The sequence below is a fragment of the Heliangelus exortis genome, chromosome 3 (assembly GCF_036169615.1).
Source record: "Heliangelus exortis chromosome 3, bHelExo1.hap1, whole genome shotgun sequence".
NCBI classification, from domain to species: Eukaryota; Metazoa; Chordata; class Aves; order Apodiformes; family Trochilidae; genus Heliangelus; species Heliangelus exortis.
In genome coordinates, this window is record NC_092424.1 from 43,410,405 (window position 1) to 43,427,086 (window position 16,682).

General features: G+C 37.6%; 2 protein-coding genes across 7 annotated transcripts in view; one reads left to right on the forward strand and one right to left on the reverse strand.

Annotated features, from left to right (window-relative positions):
* FANCL (FA complementation group L) overlaps positions 1 to 6,279 on the forward strand; it is a 28,733-nt gene extending 22,454 nt beyond the window's left edge. Inside the window, exons 8-14 of one of the 3 annotated variants that reach the window (XM_071740363.1) lie at positions 1,368 to 1,491; positions 2,953 to 3,036; positions 3,649 to 3,694; positions 3,786 to 3,867; positions 4,666 to 4,782; positions 5,110 to 5,181; positions 5,634 to 6,279. In XM_071740363.1, coding sequence (XP_071596464.1) covers positions 1,368 to 1,491; positions 2,953 to 3,036; positions 3,649 to 3,694; positions 3,786 to 3,867; positions 4,666 to 4,782; positions 5,110 to 5,181; positions 5,634 to 5,669 — 561 coding nt within the window. In that variant the 3' untranslated portion in view covers positions 5,670 to 6,279. Of the gene's footprint in view, positions 1 to 1,340; positions 1,492 to 2,952; positions 3,037 to 3,648; positions 3,695 to 3,785; positions 3,868 to 4,665; positions 4,783 to 5,109; positions 5,182 to 5,633 lie in introns of all 3 variants that reach the window. The other 2 variants (XM_071740361.1, XM_071740364.1) reach the window with 2 other exon arrangements.
* Positions 5,434 to 16,682, reverse strand: part of VRK2 (VRK serine/threonine kinase 2) — a 45,869-nt gene continuing 34,620 nt past the window's right edge. For 2 of the 4 annotated variants that reach the window (XM_071740357.1, XM_071740358.1), the window contains 5 exons: positions 14,799 to 14,848; positions 12,850 to 13,034; positions 8,715 to 8,894; positions 8,197 to 8,376; positions 5,434 to 5,966 (listed from right to left, as the gene is read on the reverse strand). In XM_071740357.1, the coding sequence (XP_071596458.1) occupies positions 5,730 to 5,966; positions 8,197 to 8,376; positions 8,715 to 8,894; positions 12,850 to 13,034; positions 14,799 to 14,848 (832 nt within the window). In that variant the 3' untranslated portion in view covers positions 5,434 to 5,729. Of the gene's footprint in view, positions 5,967 to 7,389; positions 7,482 to 8,196; positions 8,377 to 8,714; positions 8,895 to 12,849; positions 13,035 to 14,798; positions 14,849 to 16,682 lie in introns of all 4 variants that reach the window. The other 2 variants (XM_071740360.1, XM_071740359.1) reach the window with 2 other exon arrangements.

The window sequence follows — 16,682 nt, forward strand, 5'->3', positions numbered from 1 at the left end:
AGGAAACCATTTCATGTATATTTTTTCTTAATAGGAAAAATATCCTGATTTCTTGCTTTGCTTTTTCTTTTTAACCCCAAGAACTTGTTCCCAGGCCAAAAGATATCTGAAAACTTTTTGCTCTCTTTTTGTTTTTTGAAATCATACTTCATGATGTCTTTATCCAGCTTAAAGAAGTCTCATCACTTCCCTCCTATCCTTCCTGCTTTTTACTCATGTATTTAATTGTTCAGTTGTGTTCTGCATGAGCCCTTTGATGCTCCCAAATGATTCCTCTCTTTCTACTCTTTGAGTTTCCCACTATCAAACAATTTGAAGAAAGGGGTTATTTGGGAAAAGTTTGTCTCCAAATCCCCCACCCCTCATCTCCATTCACTGCTGCCCTCATCTAGTTTCTTGGCACCTTCACAGTTTTTGTGTTGTAGCTACCTCTCCGCCCATGAAGCCACATTCTGATGGCTCCTTGTTCTCTTACTGGTCTTTTCCTGATACGCCCCAGTTTCTCAACTGATTCTGTCTAATGTAATTTCCTCCTTGTGGATTCTTCACCTCCTTCCAGTTCCCTAAATTCATGTTTTGTACCCTCTGGGATACCCTCTGCATTTGGAAAGTTCTTAATTCAGCTGCAGAGTGTGTGTTCTACTCTAAGTCTTTCCTTGTAGAAATAGTTACTTCTCTTATTTTGAGATTATTTTAGCTTCAAGACTTCTTTTGCATTTCTGTTCTGTACACTGTCCTGTACTATGAAAGATTTTTCTGATTCCATTTAATCCACTCTCAAATAATGAAATCTCCTTCTCTTACCATACTTACATGTCTTGAAATCAAATGTTAAGCACCTTTTTTAATACTGCTTAATTCTGACATAATTTTGATATTGTCAGGGTATACTTAAAAGTTTTAAAAAATAAATAAGCTACTTTAATTAGGAGGGCATTTCTGTGTATTTATATTGGTACCACCGTTGAACTGCTCAGCTGAAGTAGATAAAAGTAACAGAATGTTACAGATTTAATGGTAATGATAATTTATTTTAATTTTACAGTAATTTGTTACAAGCTACAGTGTAAATTGTTATCAGTTTTCAAAAAAAAATTCTGAAAAGGAGTATCAAACAATATCAAATACAGGTATGATGTGCATATATCACAACATCTTAGAACTACCAGGAATAGAGAACTTACTTGTACTCAGGATACAGCTGTTCTGTACTAACCTGGTTCTAGTTAAAAAATTGGATACATACTGGATTGCAATACTTCTTAAATTACATACCATTTGTTTTTTTAATATGCTGTAGGTGGAAACTACGTAAATTTTATTTAGATTTCTTTCCTTAGAACTCCTTAATGGACATTTATAACCAGTTCCTGGCAGCATTAGAATCACTGAAAGAATTCTGGGACACCATGGATGAAATAGATGGGAAGACATGGGTGCTTGAGCCAGAAAATCCCACACGGAGTGCTACAACAAGAAGAATTGCCATAGGTATGAAAAGATAAGAAGCAAAGGAGTGGGTTTGAGAAGTCAAACTTGGGATGCTGTTTTGCTTTGCTTATTTAATCAAGACAGTGCTTGTTATTTAAGAAAATTAAAGGTAGCACTTAAAGGAAGCTAGATACAATGCTCTTTATTTTGTGTGTTAAAAAAAATAACCTTCTACAGAATACTGAACCTGTCCCGGAAGTTAATTTCAAATTTATGGTGTTACATAAACTGAAAGTTGCTGCATGAAAATATTGTGTAATTGTCAGAAACTGTGGACTTACATGATAACTAGAAAAATAAATATTTGTAAAAAATCACCTTAGGTGAAGCCCTCACGTCATTCACAAATTTCAGTTTTTTTAACAGACTATTACCTTAGATTGATCTGGTCCTGGTAGAGTGAGTGGAATATTAGAATGCAATCAAAGGGAGGAAAGGGGGAGTAAAGGAGGGAGTGGAAAGGACAAAGAAATAAAAGAGGAAATTAGAGGCTTACAGCGTTAACCATCTGAAAAAGTACCTTAAATCATATGCTGATTTCTGGCATTTTAAGATCGTATATATATAGGATGAGGAGTCTTGTAATTGCAGAGGAGTAACTTGCCCCTGTCAGTGGTTAGAAACACAGGGAAATGTTGCCTTTGAAAAAAGAGTTCTGATTTTTAGTTCAAAATATCAATAGCATGTTGTAGAAATCTGAGAACATAAAATGGACCAAAGTAGACCCTAAGCTATCTCAAAACCTGTGGAAAGTGATTGGCTGAAGGAGCTGGTGGGGTGCTGCCCCTGCAATAGGGGGGAAGGAGGGATGGAAAAAGTTCAGCAACGAGCTTAAGTGACATGGGTTGGACAACACTTTTGTGTTGTGTGCATTTGGGGTGGTTCTGTCGTGGTTTTGCTGTACTTTGACACAGACCAATGAAAAGGAAAGAAAAGCACCCCAAAATGACTCAGATTAGAGAATGTATTTGCTATTTCAGAAATACACCATTGTTTGCTCAGTCCAGGGTTATGCTGTAGAGGGGACTGTTTTTAATATTTTCTTTGTGCCTCTCTTTTCGATTGTAAAAGTTAATGAGGAATTAATAACAATTTCATGGCCACTACCTTTAAAGTTTCCCTAGGATTTCAAATGGATTATGTCATCTAGATTGAGTCTGATTATTCAGAAAGAACTCAAAGTCTTAAGACCAGCCTAAAAGAAATGCAAGACAGGCAGATTTTTTTTTTTTAATCAGCTACTATTTTTAATTACAGTCCACTGAAACTTAAGTATTTGATATATACTGATATTCTGTACAACTACTTTGGATAGCTAGCCACTTTTTTATGATATTGTGATGAAAACAAGCCTGAATTAACCAATTTAAAGCTGCTTTTAAAAAAATTTAATGTTTCTCTTTTGAAATCTTTACTCCGAAGAAAAGCTTCCCCAGTGACTGACTTGTTTTTTCATTATAGGGAACAATGTCTCGGTGAACATCGAGGTGGATCCTCGACATCCAAACATGCTCCCCGAGTGTTATTTTCTTGGAGCAGATCATGGTACGGCAGCAGACACACACCCCATTTGTTTGTCTTCTAGATACTGGTCTCTGGTGAGCAGATAGTAGTGTTAGCTGTCAGACTCCTGGGGGAAACTTTCCTTAGGCAGAGCTGGGAATTAAGCTGAGAATGTGTGCAGGAGAGTTTTACACAGCGGATCCTGGGGTTTTTAACAGCCTAAATCCATCGCATGCTAGTTTGCTCTGCAAGGGATGCTTTTTCCCAGTACTTTTCTATCACAGTTTAAGGGAACCCTGTGTCCTACAGATTGCCCAATTGTAATTATATTTTAATATGATTTATTATTTTTAATAAATCAATCACTATATATATCCTGGTAGCATTAAGAAATAATTTTTTTTAAGTCATTTACTCCATGCCCCACAGCTTTTTAAGATAAACAGGATCTATCTGCAACAATGTATTTTTAAGATCAGTGTAATGAACTTTGCAAACTAAAAGCCAAGGGTAGTCATTGACTTAGGCACCTTGCATAATTTTAAAAGGACCAACCTCTGCCTGTCCTTCAGTGCTGAAATATGTGGTCAAATCAGGTGGGGGAGCAAAGGGGCTCCTATAGATGATGTTATTATTTATGTATATTTTTTGCAGTGGTTAACCCTTTGAGAACTAAACTGAACACCAATATGCACTCGTGGTAAGCAACTTTGGTAATATATGTTTGAAACCAAAATGGGAATTTTCCATTCCTGCTGTTGACTTTTTTTCTCCCCTTCTCCCACCTGCAGGGATCCAGAGATCAGTTTATTACAAAACTTGAAAGACCTCTTAGAAATTGATTTTCCATCTTGTGCCGTGTTAGAAAAAAGTGTAAGTTGCTTTTTGTTAATGATCAGTTGTTATTTTTCAGTAAGTCAAATTTAAACGGTCACTTTATAAGTGCCAGCAAAAATAAGAGACTTAAAAGAGAGGTAATTGGATTAATATATTGTCATGAGGACTTCTGAACTTCAAGCAACAATTGTCAGAGCTTGTTAACCTTTGATTAGAGGTGCACACTTCCCTGTGGCCTTCATAGCAGTGAGGCGATTAATAACAGGTTTCGCTATTAAAAGCGAAAGAGGAAGTTCCAGAGTAGCTAATGAGATGTGGAAAATCCAAACATTCTGTTATGGATGTTGATGACTTAAGTTCTAATTAGGTAGAGCTGCTTAGAGGGGACAAGAGGCCATACAAATACTGGTGCTTTTCAAGCAAACTTGGAATTAATTTTTGACAATGCTGTAACACTGGATTACTGGCTCGGCTTTCACTTATGAATTTTTTAAATTAATATCTGACTGCGAGGTCTTGTGTCTGCTCTCCCAATGCAATGACAAATAATTGTGTTTAGTAAAAAAGAAACAGTGGGGCCCAAGAGTATGAAAATGCTTGTCAAACAGACATAATTCAGCAGAAGGATAAAATACAGCCTTGCAAAGTCTTGTACAGCTGGCAACGAAGCTCACTCTTTATACCAGTGTGGTGTAAGTGTATCTATTGAGTAATATTTATTAATTCTAAAGGAATAAAAAATGCCAAGACAATGTGGTGAATGTTCTTTCTGTGTTACCAGCCCAGTTTCTCCCTTGCAGTTGTACTGTAAGCTAAAATCTGTTGTGTTTCAAGGATTTTGCTAAGGACTGTGGAATTTGCTATGCCTATCGACTTAATGGCACGACTCCAGATCAAGTGTGTGATGATTCCCGATGTGGACAACCTTTTCACCAGGCTTGCCTGTATGAGGTAAAGTTATTAATGGGACAAACTTGATCATTAATTCACATATTCTAGGAAAAAAGTTTTTCCCACTTCAGTTTCAGATGAAGTAAAACCCTTGAAGGAGTGCTATAACCATCACACTGTGCTTCCTCTTGTTTTCTAAACCACAGTTCCTAAATAAACTCCAGGTAGAAGGGAACCTTCCTCACTGTGTGGTTGTATAGACTGTGACCTGACGCACACTATGTCAGATCTTGATCAAATGCACTCTGGAAAAACTCCTCATAATAGATCATTCTCACATTTGATATGAGACATATGTATATTTTAATCCACTTACTTCTGTTGCAGTGGCTACAAGGACTTCCTTCTAGCAGACAGAGTTTTAATGTCATCTTTGGGGAATGTCCCTATTGTAATAAGGTAAGGAAATCTTATGAAAATGAATGAACTAAATAATTTGTGGCAGCTTAGGTAAAGGCAAAAACTGTAACAAAGTCTTTTTTGAAATAATGTGTGGTTATCTTCCTTTTACACACTGGACTAAGTAACCTTTATATTGTAATGCATCTGGTGTATCAGTATTTAACTAAAGGTTTTCTGGAACTGTATAAAGATGGCTACTCACCAATCATCAACATACCGGTGTTAAGATAATTAGATATCACACCTCACTGTATTTTATGATACTACTTTAATGTTACTGTAGCAACAGTTCAGTTTCAACAAAAAAATAAATCCCAACATTTGTAACACAAGACGGCCTTGTACAAATAGTTTAATGTATGTGTAACTATAAGCACAGATCTGGAGATGTTAAGAGAACTTGCTTTTAAAATATGTTTTGACATTATTATTCAAAAAACTTTTTCAAGCCGCTGACATTGAAATACTCAATGAAGAAACTCTGAGAAAGAAGCTGCATGATGGGAACACGGTGCACTGAGACTGGAGACACAGGAACAGTGACATCAGAGAAGATACAAGGAAAGTAAAATTAGTAGCAGAAGTACAAGTATAGCTATACTGTAGTGGTATGTTTCGTTAGTAAATGCAAGCTGAAATAAGAGAGATATGGAAGGACTAGTGATGTCAGAGCCAGTTTCTTGCAATGATGCTGAATGAGCTGTGGTTAAAAGCTGATGTTTCTTTCTGTACTCTGAGAGTATTGCTTGGGGGTTGAATGGTAATTCTCTTGCAGCATCTTTCTGTAGGAAACAAAAAAAGGAATAATAAACTTCATTTGATTCAATGAGATGAGAATTAGAAAAACAAGGATGCCATCTAGGTATTTAAGTTATACGAGAGAAATCAATATAATTCTTACAAAGTCTTAATTGTGTTAATATTAGGTATGATTAAACTTATTCTAAAGAGACATATGCTATATTTATTACCGAAGTCAGCTGCTGAAATTCTGTATCTTGTATCTCAGTTTCAAAAAATGGTAATATATTAAATCTTTGTGTTCTTTCTAATAAACTTTTAGCCTGGAAATCCTAGACATAACTCTGAAATTTTGCTGCTTTAATTTGTGTATTTTTTTTATTTCCTAGAGAAGCTACAGTTCCTCTGCTTTATCATAGGTCACATAAGATCTATACATAGTGTGAGGTTTGACCTATCTGAACAGGGTGGTGTGGGGTGTTTTTTGTCTCCAGAAACAATGTCATCCTTAGCTTACCTTTTTGACTTCCATCTCTAAAGGGAATTCCCAAACCTTATGGTTCTGTTTCCTACATATCTAAGATTTGACCATGGTTTTTCTACTGTCCCTTAGAAAAAAATTCAGCTTTTGTTTCCTTTTTGTGATCCCAATCATAATATGTTAATTTAGTTCCATAAATTAGCTATATAGCTTTCCTTTACCAGTCTCTTGAATTATGTGAAAGGAATTGAGAAGCAGCCTGCAAAATGAAACTAATACAATCCTGCCTTTTTCTCCTTCAGCTTCTCATTTGAATATCTTACATGTTATCTGACATCCATTTTTAACTCTCCCCTCTTATGCCTAATATTCAGTGAGTACCACAGAACTATTCTACATAGCTGCATTATTAATCATTGTAACACTGGATTTCTCTTTAGACAGACTAAATCAAAACAAATATCTACATTCTAGCCCATTGCTTGGTCTCATTTCTGTAAAAATGTACTTTTCCTTCCTCTCATAAAAAAGAAGGGAACACAAATTCCCAAGTTACTCTCTGGTGTCAGGGGCTACAATCTGTACCATGTTATTGCTGTTCAAGTGACAGGGCAAGTTACACCACGTTTGGTTTTTCCCTTATAATTTTTTTTCCTATGTCACTCTGGAAACTTAAATGTACTTCTCTTTCCTTATCTGCTTCTTCATGAGGACTAAAGTAGCTTTTATACAAAATATAAGGAGGGAGAAGTTTTATGGGCGAGATTTTACAACCTTTTTTTGCTAATACCTTTTAAATGCTTGTCAGGGACTGTCTCTGACAATGCTACATTTGAGGACTAGAAAATAGCAATAGAAATATCTTCATATTACAAAGTTGTTTTTGTTATTTTGAGTCATCGTTGTGTCAGGACTCCAGAGCCTTTTCAAAATCTGTCTACCTTGCTTTCAGCCAAAACATTTCCAAAAATTGTTCTGCTCACCACTTTACTGCCTGATGCTCTCAGGTACAGCTGTGTTTTTTCTGCTTCACTCTCCTAGCTTGTACCGGAGTCTCCAGGCAGTGATCAGCAGACTGCTTGAAGCAAAGAATTTTAGATTAATAATAAAGCTATCTTTCAAGTTGCATTTTTGTGCTTGTTAGGAATTGTCCTCATTTAACAAGTTTTCTTTCTATAATCTCTTTGTTACAATGTAGTTCAACTCCATTGAAAAGGAGCACAGTGTGATTACTAAGATGTGCTTTATTCTGCATTATTTTTATTAAAACCTTGATTTTCATCAATTTTTTGATGTACAGTTGAAGAGTAAGATTGAATACATTCATTCAACCCTTTTATGCAGTAAATTAAAAATAATATTTGAGGTTAACCACTAAAACCCTAAGATTAAAAACTCAGAATTTAAGAACCTTCATTAAAGAGTGCTATGAAGTTTTCCACTACACAGAAAACAAAACTTACTGAAGTAAGTTTCTACCAAGAAAACCACAGGAGGGAAAAAGGGAGGCTGTCATTTCCGAACACTTTTCTCTGTACACTCTTGCAGTGCTTTATAACCAAACTAGAGAAAAAAAAAAGAAAGTATTTTGCTGATAGTATGACCAAGCAACTATACACAAACATTTAGTGTTTGTGTCAATAAACTAGTTTATGTACATTTGTGTACATTTTGTTTAGGCTTTGTGGTCATGCAGGGTTGGGTTTTTTTTAAACTCTGATTTTTAGAACAGCTGATCTTCCTTTTGCCAGGGTGTCATGAGTGTTCTAAGGTAACACCAAAAACCTCACCTTTTGTGGGGGGTCAGGCTCTTGACTCATCCTGTAATATTTAACTGGCTTCTCTTCAGCCTTGCAATGCTGATGTGTTACTTGAGCATGGGGCCTACTTAGGCAGTAAGACTCTTCCTCCTTCACCTTCTTTTCCTTCTGTTGCACTGGTTTCAGTGAAGGCTTTGGTGAGTGAACCTGTTGATGTACAGACAGTAATTCTGTGTGATGAAAAGAGTTCTGTAACGTTCAAAGTTGTCACAGGCCCCATGCCAATATTTGGACCTGTCAGGTTTGAGACAGGTAAGTGTAGTGCCCTGCTTGCACTTCTTACCCAGACTGTACAAGAAACTCAAGTTTTACATTTGGATTCACACAAACCAGTAAGCATGTGCCAACTTCTGAGTTTGTGATGTAACTCCTGGCTTTTCTCAGGCACTTTTTTTTTCCTCACCCACCCCAAAAGGCAGACACAGCTAAGAGAGCAGAGAGACTTGGAGGAGGTACCCCCTGCATTACTGCAGTGCCCAAATCCTCACCTGCTGAGGCTCTATGTGCTGAAGCATCCTGCTCAATTTACTTGGCTTTTCTTCATCTTGGATTTGTTTGCCTGTTACCCCAGTACAGGCTTTGTTTTGACAGGTGTATTCTTTACCTTCCATCTTTTTTTGCCTTTGCTGAACTGGTTTTGGTTTTGGCGTAGGCTTCGGGAAGCGAACCTGTTAACATACAGTGAACAATTCTGAACAATAAAAAACAAGCACTATTTCAAAGAGAAAAACATTCTGTCTTCAATACCAAGAACAGAGAATGAGAGTGAATTTTCATCTTTCTCAAAAGAATTGTTTTCAGCATTTTATTATCAATACATGTCTTTTTCAAACAGTACAAAGTTAGAGCTATGCTATATTTGGGAAGTACACTGTAAAAATAAACTTGAGTTAACACTTCAAACCAGTCACTAGTTAACTTTATTGGGAATGATGCCAGTAAGTCACTGTTTCATTAAAAATTAGAGCTGAATGCATTTTCATATGGCTGTACTGAGTCAAAGGCAAGGCTCTCTAAAGCAAGGTAACCACTATGTCTTCTTACTCAGATAATCTAAGTCTTTTTTTTTTTAAGTCTTCTAAAATGTAAATGGAGAATACACGACCAATAGTTGCATGAGTTAATGCAAGTCTTTTCCAGTGCTACTCTAAGCACTAAGTATCAAATTATGTCTGGTTTTGGCTTTTGAAACTTGGAAGACAAAGGTAGCCAAATCACAGGCTGGTGTATGCCACATGCTTTTGGTACTTCTGGCACTCTAATAACTTTGTAACTGTAATGTTTGCAAATGGTCCTTGCTGCAGCAGCTATATCTGAATAGAGCAGCTAAAAAAGAAATAATGGGCTTCTTTTTGATACTGCATGTTGAGTACAGGAGATTGAATATGACAGTAGACACTTTATCCAAAACACATTTTAAGAACATAATACGTAATTCTGCTTTGTGACATTATAAATGCTTAGAAATGTGAAGGTGTTATCTATTCAGAGTAACAACTCAAGCCAGTTTCAAACAGCCCACCCCAGGGCAAAACACTGTAGATAGCCCTGAGAAATGGAGTTCTAGAGGTGAGGCTCAGTGCCACACTGGCAGTTACCTGAAAGCAGAGCTCTTACCCCTGCATCACGGTACCATCCTGGTTATCTGGTGACAGCCAATTCTGTTATCTTCCCAGTATATGCATACCTTAAATAGCTACATCACTTTCAAAACAGAACTTAGTAAAATATTTATGCCTAAAATCACTATATTCCATACTAATAAAAATTACAGCTTTGTGCTGATGTAATTGTTTTTTTTAATATCCGACATAAAAAAATCCAGCAAGTAAGTAGTCAGCTGGCTTTACTGTACTTCATTTGGCTCTAATACCAGTACTTTCACTGCAGGTGAAAAAGCTGAAAATATTTATCAAGTGCCAAAAACTGGTAAACAAATTTGAGAATTAAAGCAATTAATATATTATAACCTGTGTTTGGTGTGCAAGTGAAACAAAGAACCAGACAGAGCAGCTGGTATGTTCTTTAGGTCACCTCAAAATCAAATTTCATAAGCTACACAGAGAGCTGCATCTCAAAATTCATGTTCTGTAGCAATTCTCCTCATCTTCAAGGAGCTGGTATTACAAGATCCCCTTGCTGATCTTTTTGGGTGTTTACTGGTCTTCAGAAGGAATTAACCCAAAATCACCTCTTTCCTGTGTACCAAAGGGGTACAGGTGGGATCAGACAGGTCATCTGGAGTCAGATTCTCCTCATAAGCAAGAAGTGAGGAGACAGTGGGTTGTTTGTAGTGGCTCCCACTATTCCTAGGTTGCCTCTTTAAAGGGAAAAGTGTTTGGTGAATAAAAGGAGAGGTGGAAAGGGAATACAGAGGGCTGAGATGAAAAGAGTCAGACCTACATAACTACCGACAGTGCCATGAAGAGATGCAGTGGGAAGTGCCTGCCTGTCATCAACACTTTGTCAGGACTGTAACACCAAAGTGCACCAGGCCTTGAATACCCTCCACAGCCAAAAACTACAGATTGAAAAAACAGATTTTCTGAAAATAGCAATAAATTTAGAGAAAGTTCAGTTATCTGCACCGTCCACTTGTGTTTAAGTACTCCTTAAGTCCTTTGAAGAACCCTAGACATTTCCTTTCTGCAGCTGCTTTGCAGTGGATGTTACAGGAAATTCACACATAAGCAGCAGAACTGGCTGAAGAAACATACTCAAGTAAAAACCAGGTGATCATTGGAGCAGTGCTGGCACTCTTACTGAGCCAGGAAGCAAGACATTCAACATCAAAAATGTCTCTGAAAAAGTGGTGACAAGTGCCAAGTTTTAGTAATATGCAGTCTCTCCTTCTGATCTTGTTCTTGCCATCAAAGCCAATTCTGCTTAGTCCTACAGCACCAGAGCAGCAATAACTGACATTCCTCGTTCATGGATTTTTCAGTGGGGTTGTGCAAACAGCAAGTGCTACAGCAGCCTTTACAGCCCGGAACTTCAGGACCATCTTTTATGCCAGTGTACTGTCAAATCATAGGCCAGGCAATAAGAAGAAAATAGATTTGCTGTTTAGTGTCTGATTCTAAGAAATCGAAGACTCTTGTGAACCAGAGATCCAATGGGATCAGTTGGAGATCAGTTAATAGCCACCTGGTATTTCAATTCAGTTCAGAAAATAGTAAAAACTTTAAGAAAAAAAAAAAAGCACTTCTCAAATTAGTGAGGATGAAGTGGTCACTCTCCTAGCAAGAGGAATACTGTAACTGAAAACACTTGATTTTGTTAAAAGAAAAAAGTGATAAAACCAGAAAAGTCAATAAAATTGCTAAAATAAGTACCTGTAATTACCAAGATCAAAACCCAGTGCCTTTTCATTAAACATGAACTTTTGTTCTGCCTTCCATAATACGTAAATAGTGCTGACAATCAGTTTGTGAGGCACTTGCTACAATAAAATGTAATTGTATCATGAGAGAGAGGTGACAATCAGGAGATCATGAAAAAATTACATATTCTCACTGGTGGTTAATTAGCCATGCAAAACCCCCTCAAACAGATATTCTCTTCTATTAGGAATGATTACTATGCAGGCCTACAGATGTCAATACCACAGTCATTCAAATACTTCTTTCCCTACTAATTGAAGGTTGTAAAGCTCTGGTGCCAAGGTTTTGCTTCCAAAGAGCTAATTTATGACTAGAAGGATATTTTATGTCTTCAGTTGCAGCAGCTACAAAACTCAGCAAATCAGAACCATCTGTGCACTGATACTTGAATCACCATTCATCCAGCAGCCTATCATTCACATTAGTTTGCATCCTGCATTCTTGGCTCATGTACACTTGTGATGGTCCAAAGTTCACCAGAAATATTAAAAATGAATGGTACCCTGACCCTGCCTTATTGCACACACATCAGAGACAGAAACAAGGCTTTTGCATACGGGCAGTTTCGAGGCAGAGGTATGAAGGGACTGACATTTCACAGCAGGTCCAGTAAGACTGCTAATTACCTCAGTCTCTGCTTATTAAAACACGGTCTTATTAACTCTGTATAGTTTCAGACTTACAAGTACAAAAGGAACATCTAACACGATAGCTGTCGGTTTTAAGATTCTGTGCTAGTGCATCCCATCCCACTGCATGCCACACAGTTAAACTCCCGAATAATACCTCCTCCACATTAATGGCTGCCAGAGTATAAAGGCAAATGATAAAGAACAGTCTGAAAGCCAGAAAATGAATTAAACACTTTCATTAATAAAGGTAACTTTGCTTTTAATCTCAAACGAAGGAAATACCTGGCATTCAGGCTTGTCTTCAAGATGTTAGTGAACAAAATCCTTGACTTCCCTGTTATCCCAAAGTAAATCGTTCTCCACAGCCCCACTGCTTTGAAGTGTGAGGCTATCGGTCAAAAGGACTCACGACAGTTCTTCCTCCTTAAGGGTTGACATCCCACTCTTTAGCAAAGCCAGGGGAAACAGCAATTAACAAATAAGGTGTATTTAAGGCAGAAGAACTGCTGTATCAGTCTCATTTTGAGATCCTCAACTATTTCCTACAAAAGAAAAGGCAACAATCAAGCAGGAGATGTCAGAAATAATCCCACGACTGTCAGACTTACTTTTGACACTTCAGCAGCACAGTGATTTCGTGTGTATGCTGCTGCAGCAGAAAATTCCAGAGGGCCATCGTAGCGAGTTCCACTTGACTCTAGTCCATCCAGCAGGATTTTCTTGAGCGCTTGGTAATTTGGCTTCTCATCATAAGCTAAGCCATAAACGCATGCCAAAAACTTGGATATTTCACCTGTGGAGCATATTTTACCGTAAATTTCACTCGGTGTAGACCTAGAACTTTAGAAAAAATTGAATTCCATAATGATTGCCAATCCTACACTGCCAAACAAGATGACACAATTTCAGCTGAAGACACGCTCAAAACACAGAACTGACAATATCTTGTCTTTCCAAGATGAGAAAAGGAAAAGCCAGACTTGGATAAACAAGCTAACCTTAAGTGCTATGTCTTATTATGCACATGCCTTAACTTGCTTAGTACTGAAAGCTGTCGAACTATAAAAATTAATCAAAATATCTGATTGACAAATATTGATAGCTCTGTGTAAAACAGAATTATTTTATATTTGATATATGGTAATACCCTTTAAAATGTTAACTACTGTCAATAACTCTTTTAATCTGATATATTGTACTTCGAAAGCTTTGGAAAAAATTTTTTTTTTTTTTTTACTTCTAATACTTGGACAAATGTTGGTTTTGAAATTACATCCTAAACCAGTCCAACAGCAACATCACTTTGCTATCATTATTGAGTGGTTCTAGAAACAGAGAAACCACTGAACAGCAGAAATAATGCTATTAGGAAAAACGTGGGGGGGATCAAATGTCTCCAGCAGGTGAAAACCCAAATGTATCTTATAAATGGGGTACTACACCAGCTATTAGCATCGGGTAAAATCCCAGAGGTAAAGCTTTAGTAAATACGTATACACATCATTAATATATTTCATGTAATATATGGTGCATTCCAATAATTCACAGACAGAAATGTTTTGAAAATAAGTGAATAAATCTAACAGATGCTGCCTGCCCTTTTAAGAAAGTTTGGTGTTTTCCCCGAGTTACTTTGGTACGTCAGTGAAGGAGGAAACATGACAAGACAAACTGTCCATTTGTTTGCTTTTTCAAATGCTGAATAAGAAGCACTAAACCTTTTGCAGACAGTTGCTTACTATTTCCCTAGTAACAGCTACTTCTGTTTCTGAAGTAGTCACGGCTTCCTAACACCTTGCATTACATATGGTTCAGATCCCTTATGTCACTTGGTGACATACGGCACAAACAAGACTGATTTTGGTACCAACACACAACAGGGTTCAAAATTCATCCCTCAATGCCTGTATCATCTGCTTAGTGCTTGCTTATGGAATAATGCAGGATAGCAGTGGAAAAAAAATATTTCCTGCACTAAAAGCATTAAGCATCCCACGTATCCTGCATCACTAAGCATCAGAACCACTGCAGTGACCAACACTAAACAGCATCCAGAAATTTACCTTCTCCCCTTGCAGCAAACAAGCCTTTGTCCTAAAAGTGCTCCAAATACAATCAACGGGTACATGAAGGGCCTGATCCAGTTCCACAGAAGTCAGAAATAAATATTCGTTCAATTAAATTGCACTCTGAGTTAATGAGTGTGACATACAGTCTAACAACAAGTATTCCACAGCTACAGTGTTATCAGCTAAATACAGATCTTGCAGGCTGAATTCTCCTGTTGGATAGGAGATCACAAGGTGTCAAATCAAGGATGACTTCTGCTCACATCCTATAGTGTACCCTAAGACCAGAGCCTGGTAATAGTACTGCATGGACTCAGGCCTGCTGAAGACACCTACTTTAAGGTCCAAAACTTAGCAAATACATTTAATATTTTAAATTTGTGCTACTTTTACATTTATACTGCTTCCCCCAAACAGACGAAGACATTTGAGTATTATTTGCAACAGACTAAAGAGCTATATGGCACATACTGCAAAAGCTCACTTACTTCCAGAAGAATCCCATTCCAACACTGAATCTGGGAGCTCATCCATAAGTCTGAAACAACATGAGAGTGCAACAATTTAATGTGGGTTTGGAACAGGTGATTCTTCATTTGGGATTTAGGAAGACAGCAAGTCTCAACTCCAAAAAGAGTGGACCTCCGGGATAGCTAATGGTTCAGAGTACTGCTTTTAAAACAAAATCTCCTCTAACAAGCTATATTTTTAACTATTTGGACACTGCTGATTTCAGCAAGACCAGACTTACAGCTAAGACTGCACTTTAAGTTTTTCTTTCAGCCTTTCTAGAAAGAAAAAGCTTGTTCTGATCTCAGCTTATTGATTAATATTTGTATTTTGGAATTTAAGAAGCAGTTCTGGTCTGCCTATTAGACATAAAGGGTGATGGCTGTCAAAATTAGAAGCAGGCACAGCAGGGACAAAAGGGGAGACTCCCATGCACTTCATAAACTGAAGGGCAGCGCCACAGGTGTGCTTTCTGTCCACCTAGAAACAGAAAAGGATGCGGGAGCTCAGAATCAATCACACCCTGAAAACAGATGAAGCAGCACCAGCTCTCTTTGTGCAGACATGAACCAAGAAAGTCTCCAGCACCTCTAAGAACTTGCAGCTGTAGAAGCCCCCTTGCTCTGAGTGAGTGAAATCTGTTAGTTCAGAGTTCAGTAAAGCTGTTAATACTGTTAAAAATAAACAAAGAAATAAAAAGGGGAAAAGGGATCCCTTTTTCCTTTTTGTCAGTTTGTTAAAAGGAGCCATAATGGTCCACCAGTCAAATGCATCATGTGTTGGGGTAGACAAGCTAATAACATTCAATTCAGTAACCTGGTGTTTAGTACCAGAAATAGGGATTTCAATTTTGGAGAAATAAAACATTTAAACCTTAATACTGTCTTGTAGTCTAATTTCAATTCTAATTAAAATTCCTCTGATTATGGCATGGCATGAATGTTTCTAAACTTAAATACACCAGCAGTTCTTAAATGAGCCCTTACCAATGGCTCATTGCCCCAGTGTTACTGGGAGGAAAGACTGACAACTTGTAGCAGAGGGATGAGACAATTGGTAAACACCAAAGTTTGAGGCCCTGCTCTGGCTCCTGCCTCTCAGCTGCACCCCACCTTCCAGGCCCAGCCCTTTCCTCCTCACAGACTCCACGGCAGAGGACTGGTGCTCTTACAAGTGATGTAACTGTGCTGGTAATGTACTTACTTAGAAGCACATATTTCTGGATGTCTATTTCTGGCCTTTAAAAATAGTATAGGCACTGAAAATCAAGAAAAATAAAAGGGAGCAACCTAGGCAAGTTACCCAGTACCAAGAACATGGGTTCATTAGACTAACAGGCTATTTGGAATATTACGGAATCTGTATTATTTTCCATGCGCTTCTTCTAAATACCAGTTTGCTCGGCATCCTAAACACGATGGCAATTTAAGGGTTAACTGCAAGGGAAGAATTAGTGAAGAAGCTTGATTGATTAAATTGATTTAACATTGAATTGTGTAAGTGTTACCTTGCAGGGGGTTGTGTAATGATCAGGACTTCTAAAGGAGAAATATTAAACGTCACCTGCGATGTCAACATTTACAGATGCAATCTGTATTATCCACAGTCTGCAGGCTCACCTTTTTCTCTGCTGAGAGCTGATGCCACACTGAATTTGCAGATTGATTTCTGTGGATCAGCTATCCCTATTGTGTACCTCTGTTGTGACTTGCCCTACTTAAAAGTTTGCTGCCTTCTCCAATTGTGATGTTCCATTCCCAGGTAACTACTCCCCTGTACAGCCTTCTATAGGATACACTGTACCACATGCAATTAACTCTCTCAAATCCCAGCTGTGAAAGTAGAGAAAGAAAACACTAATA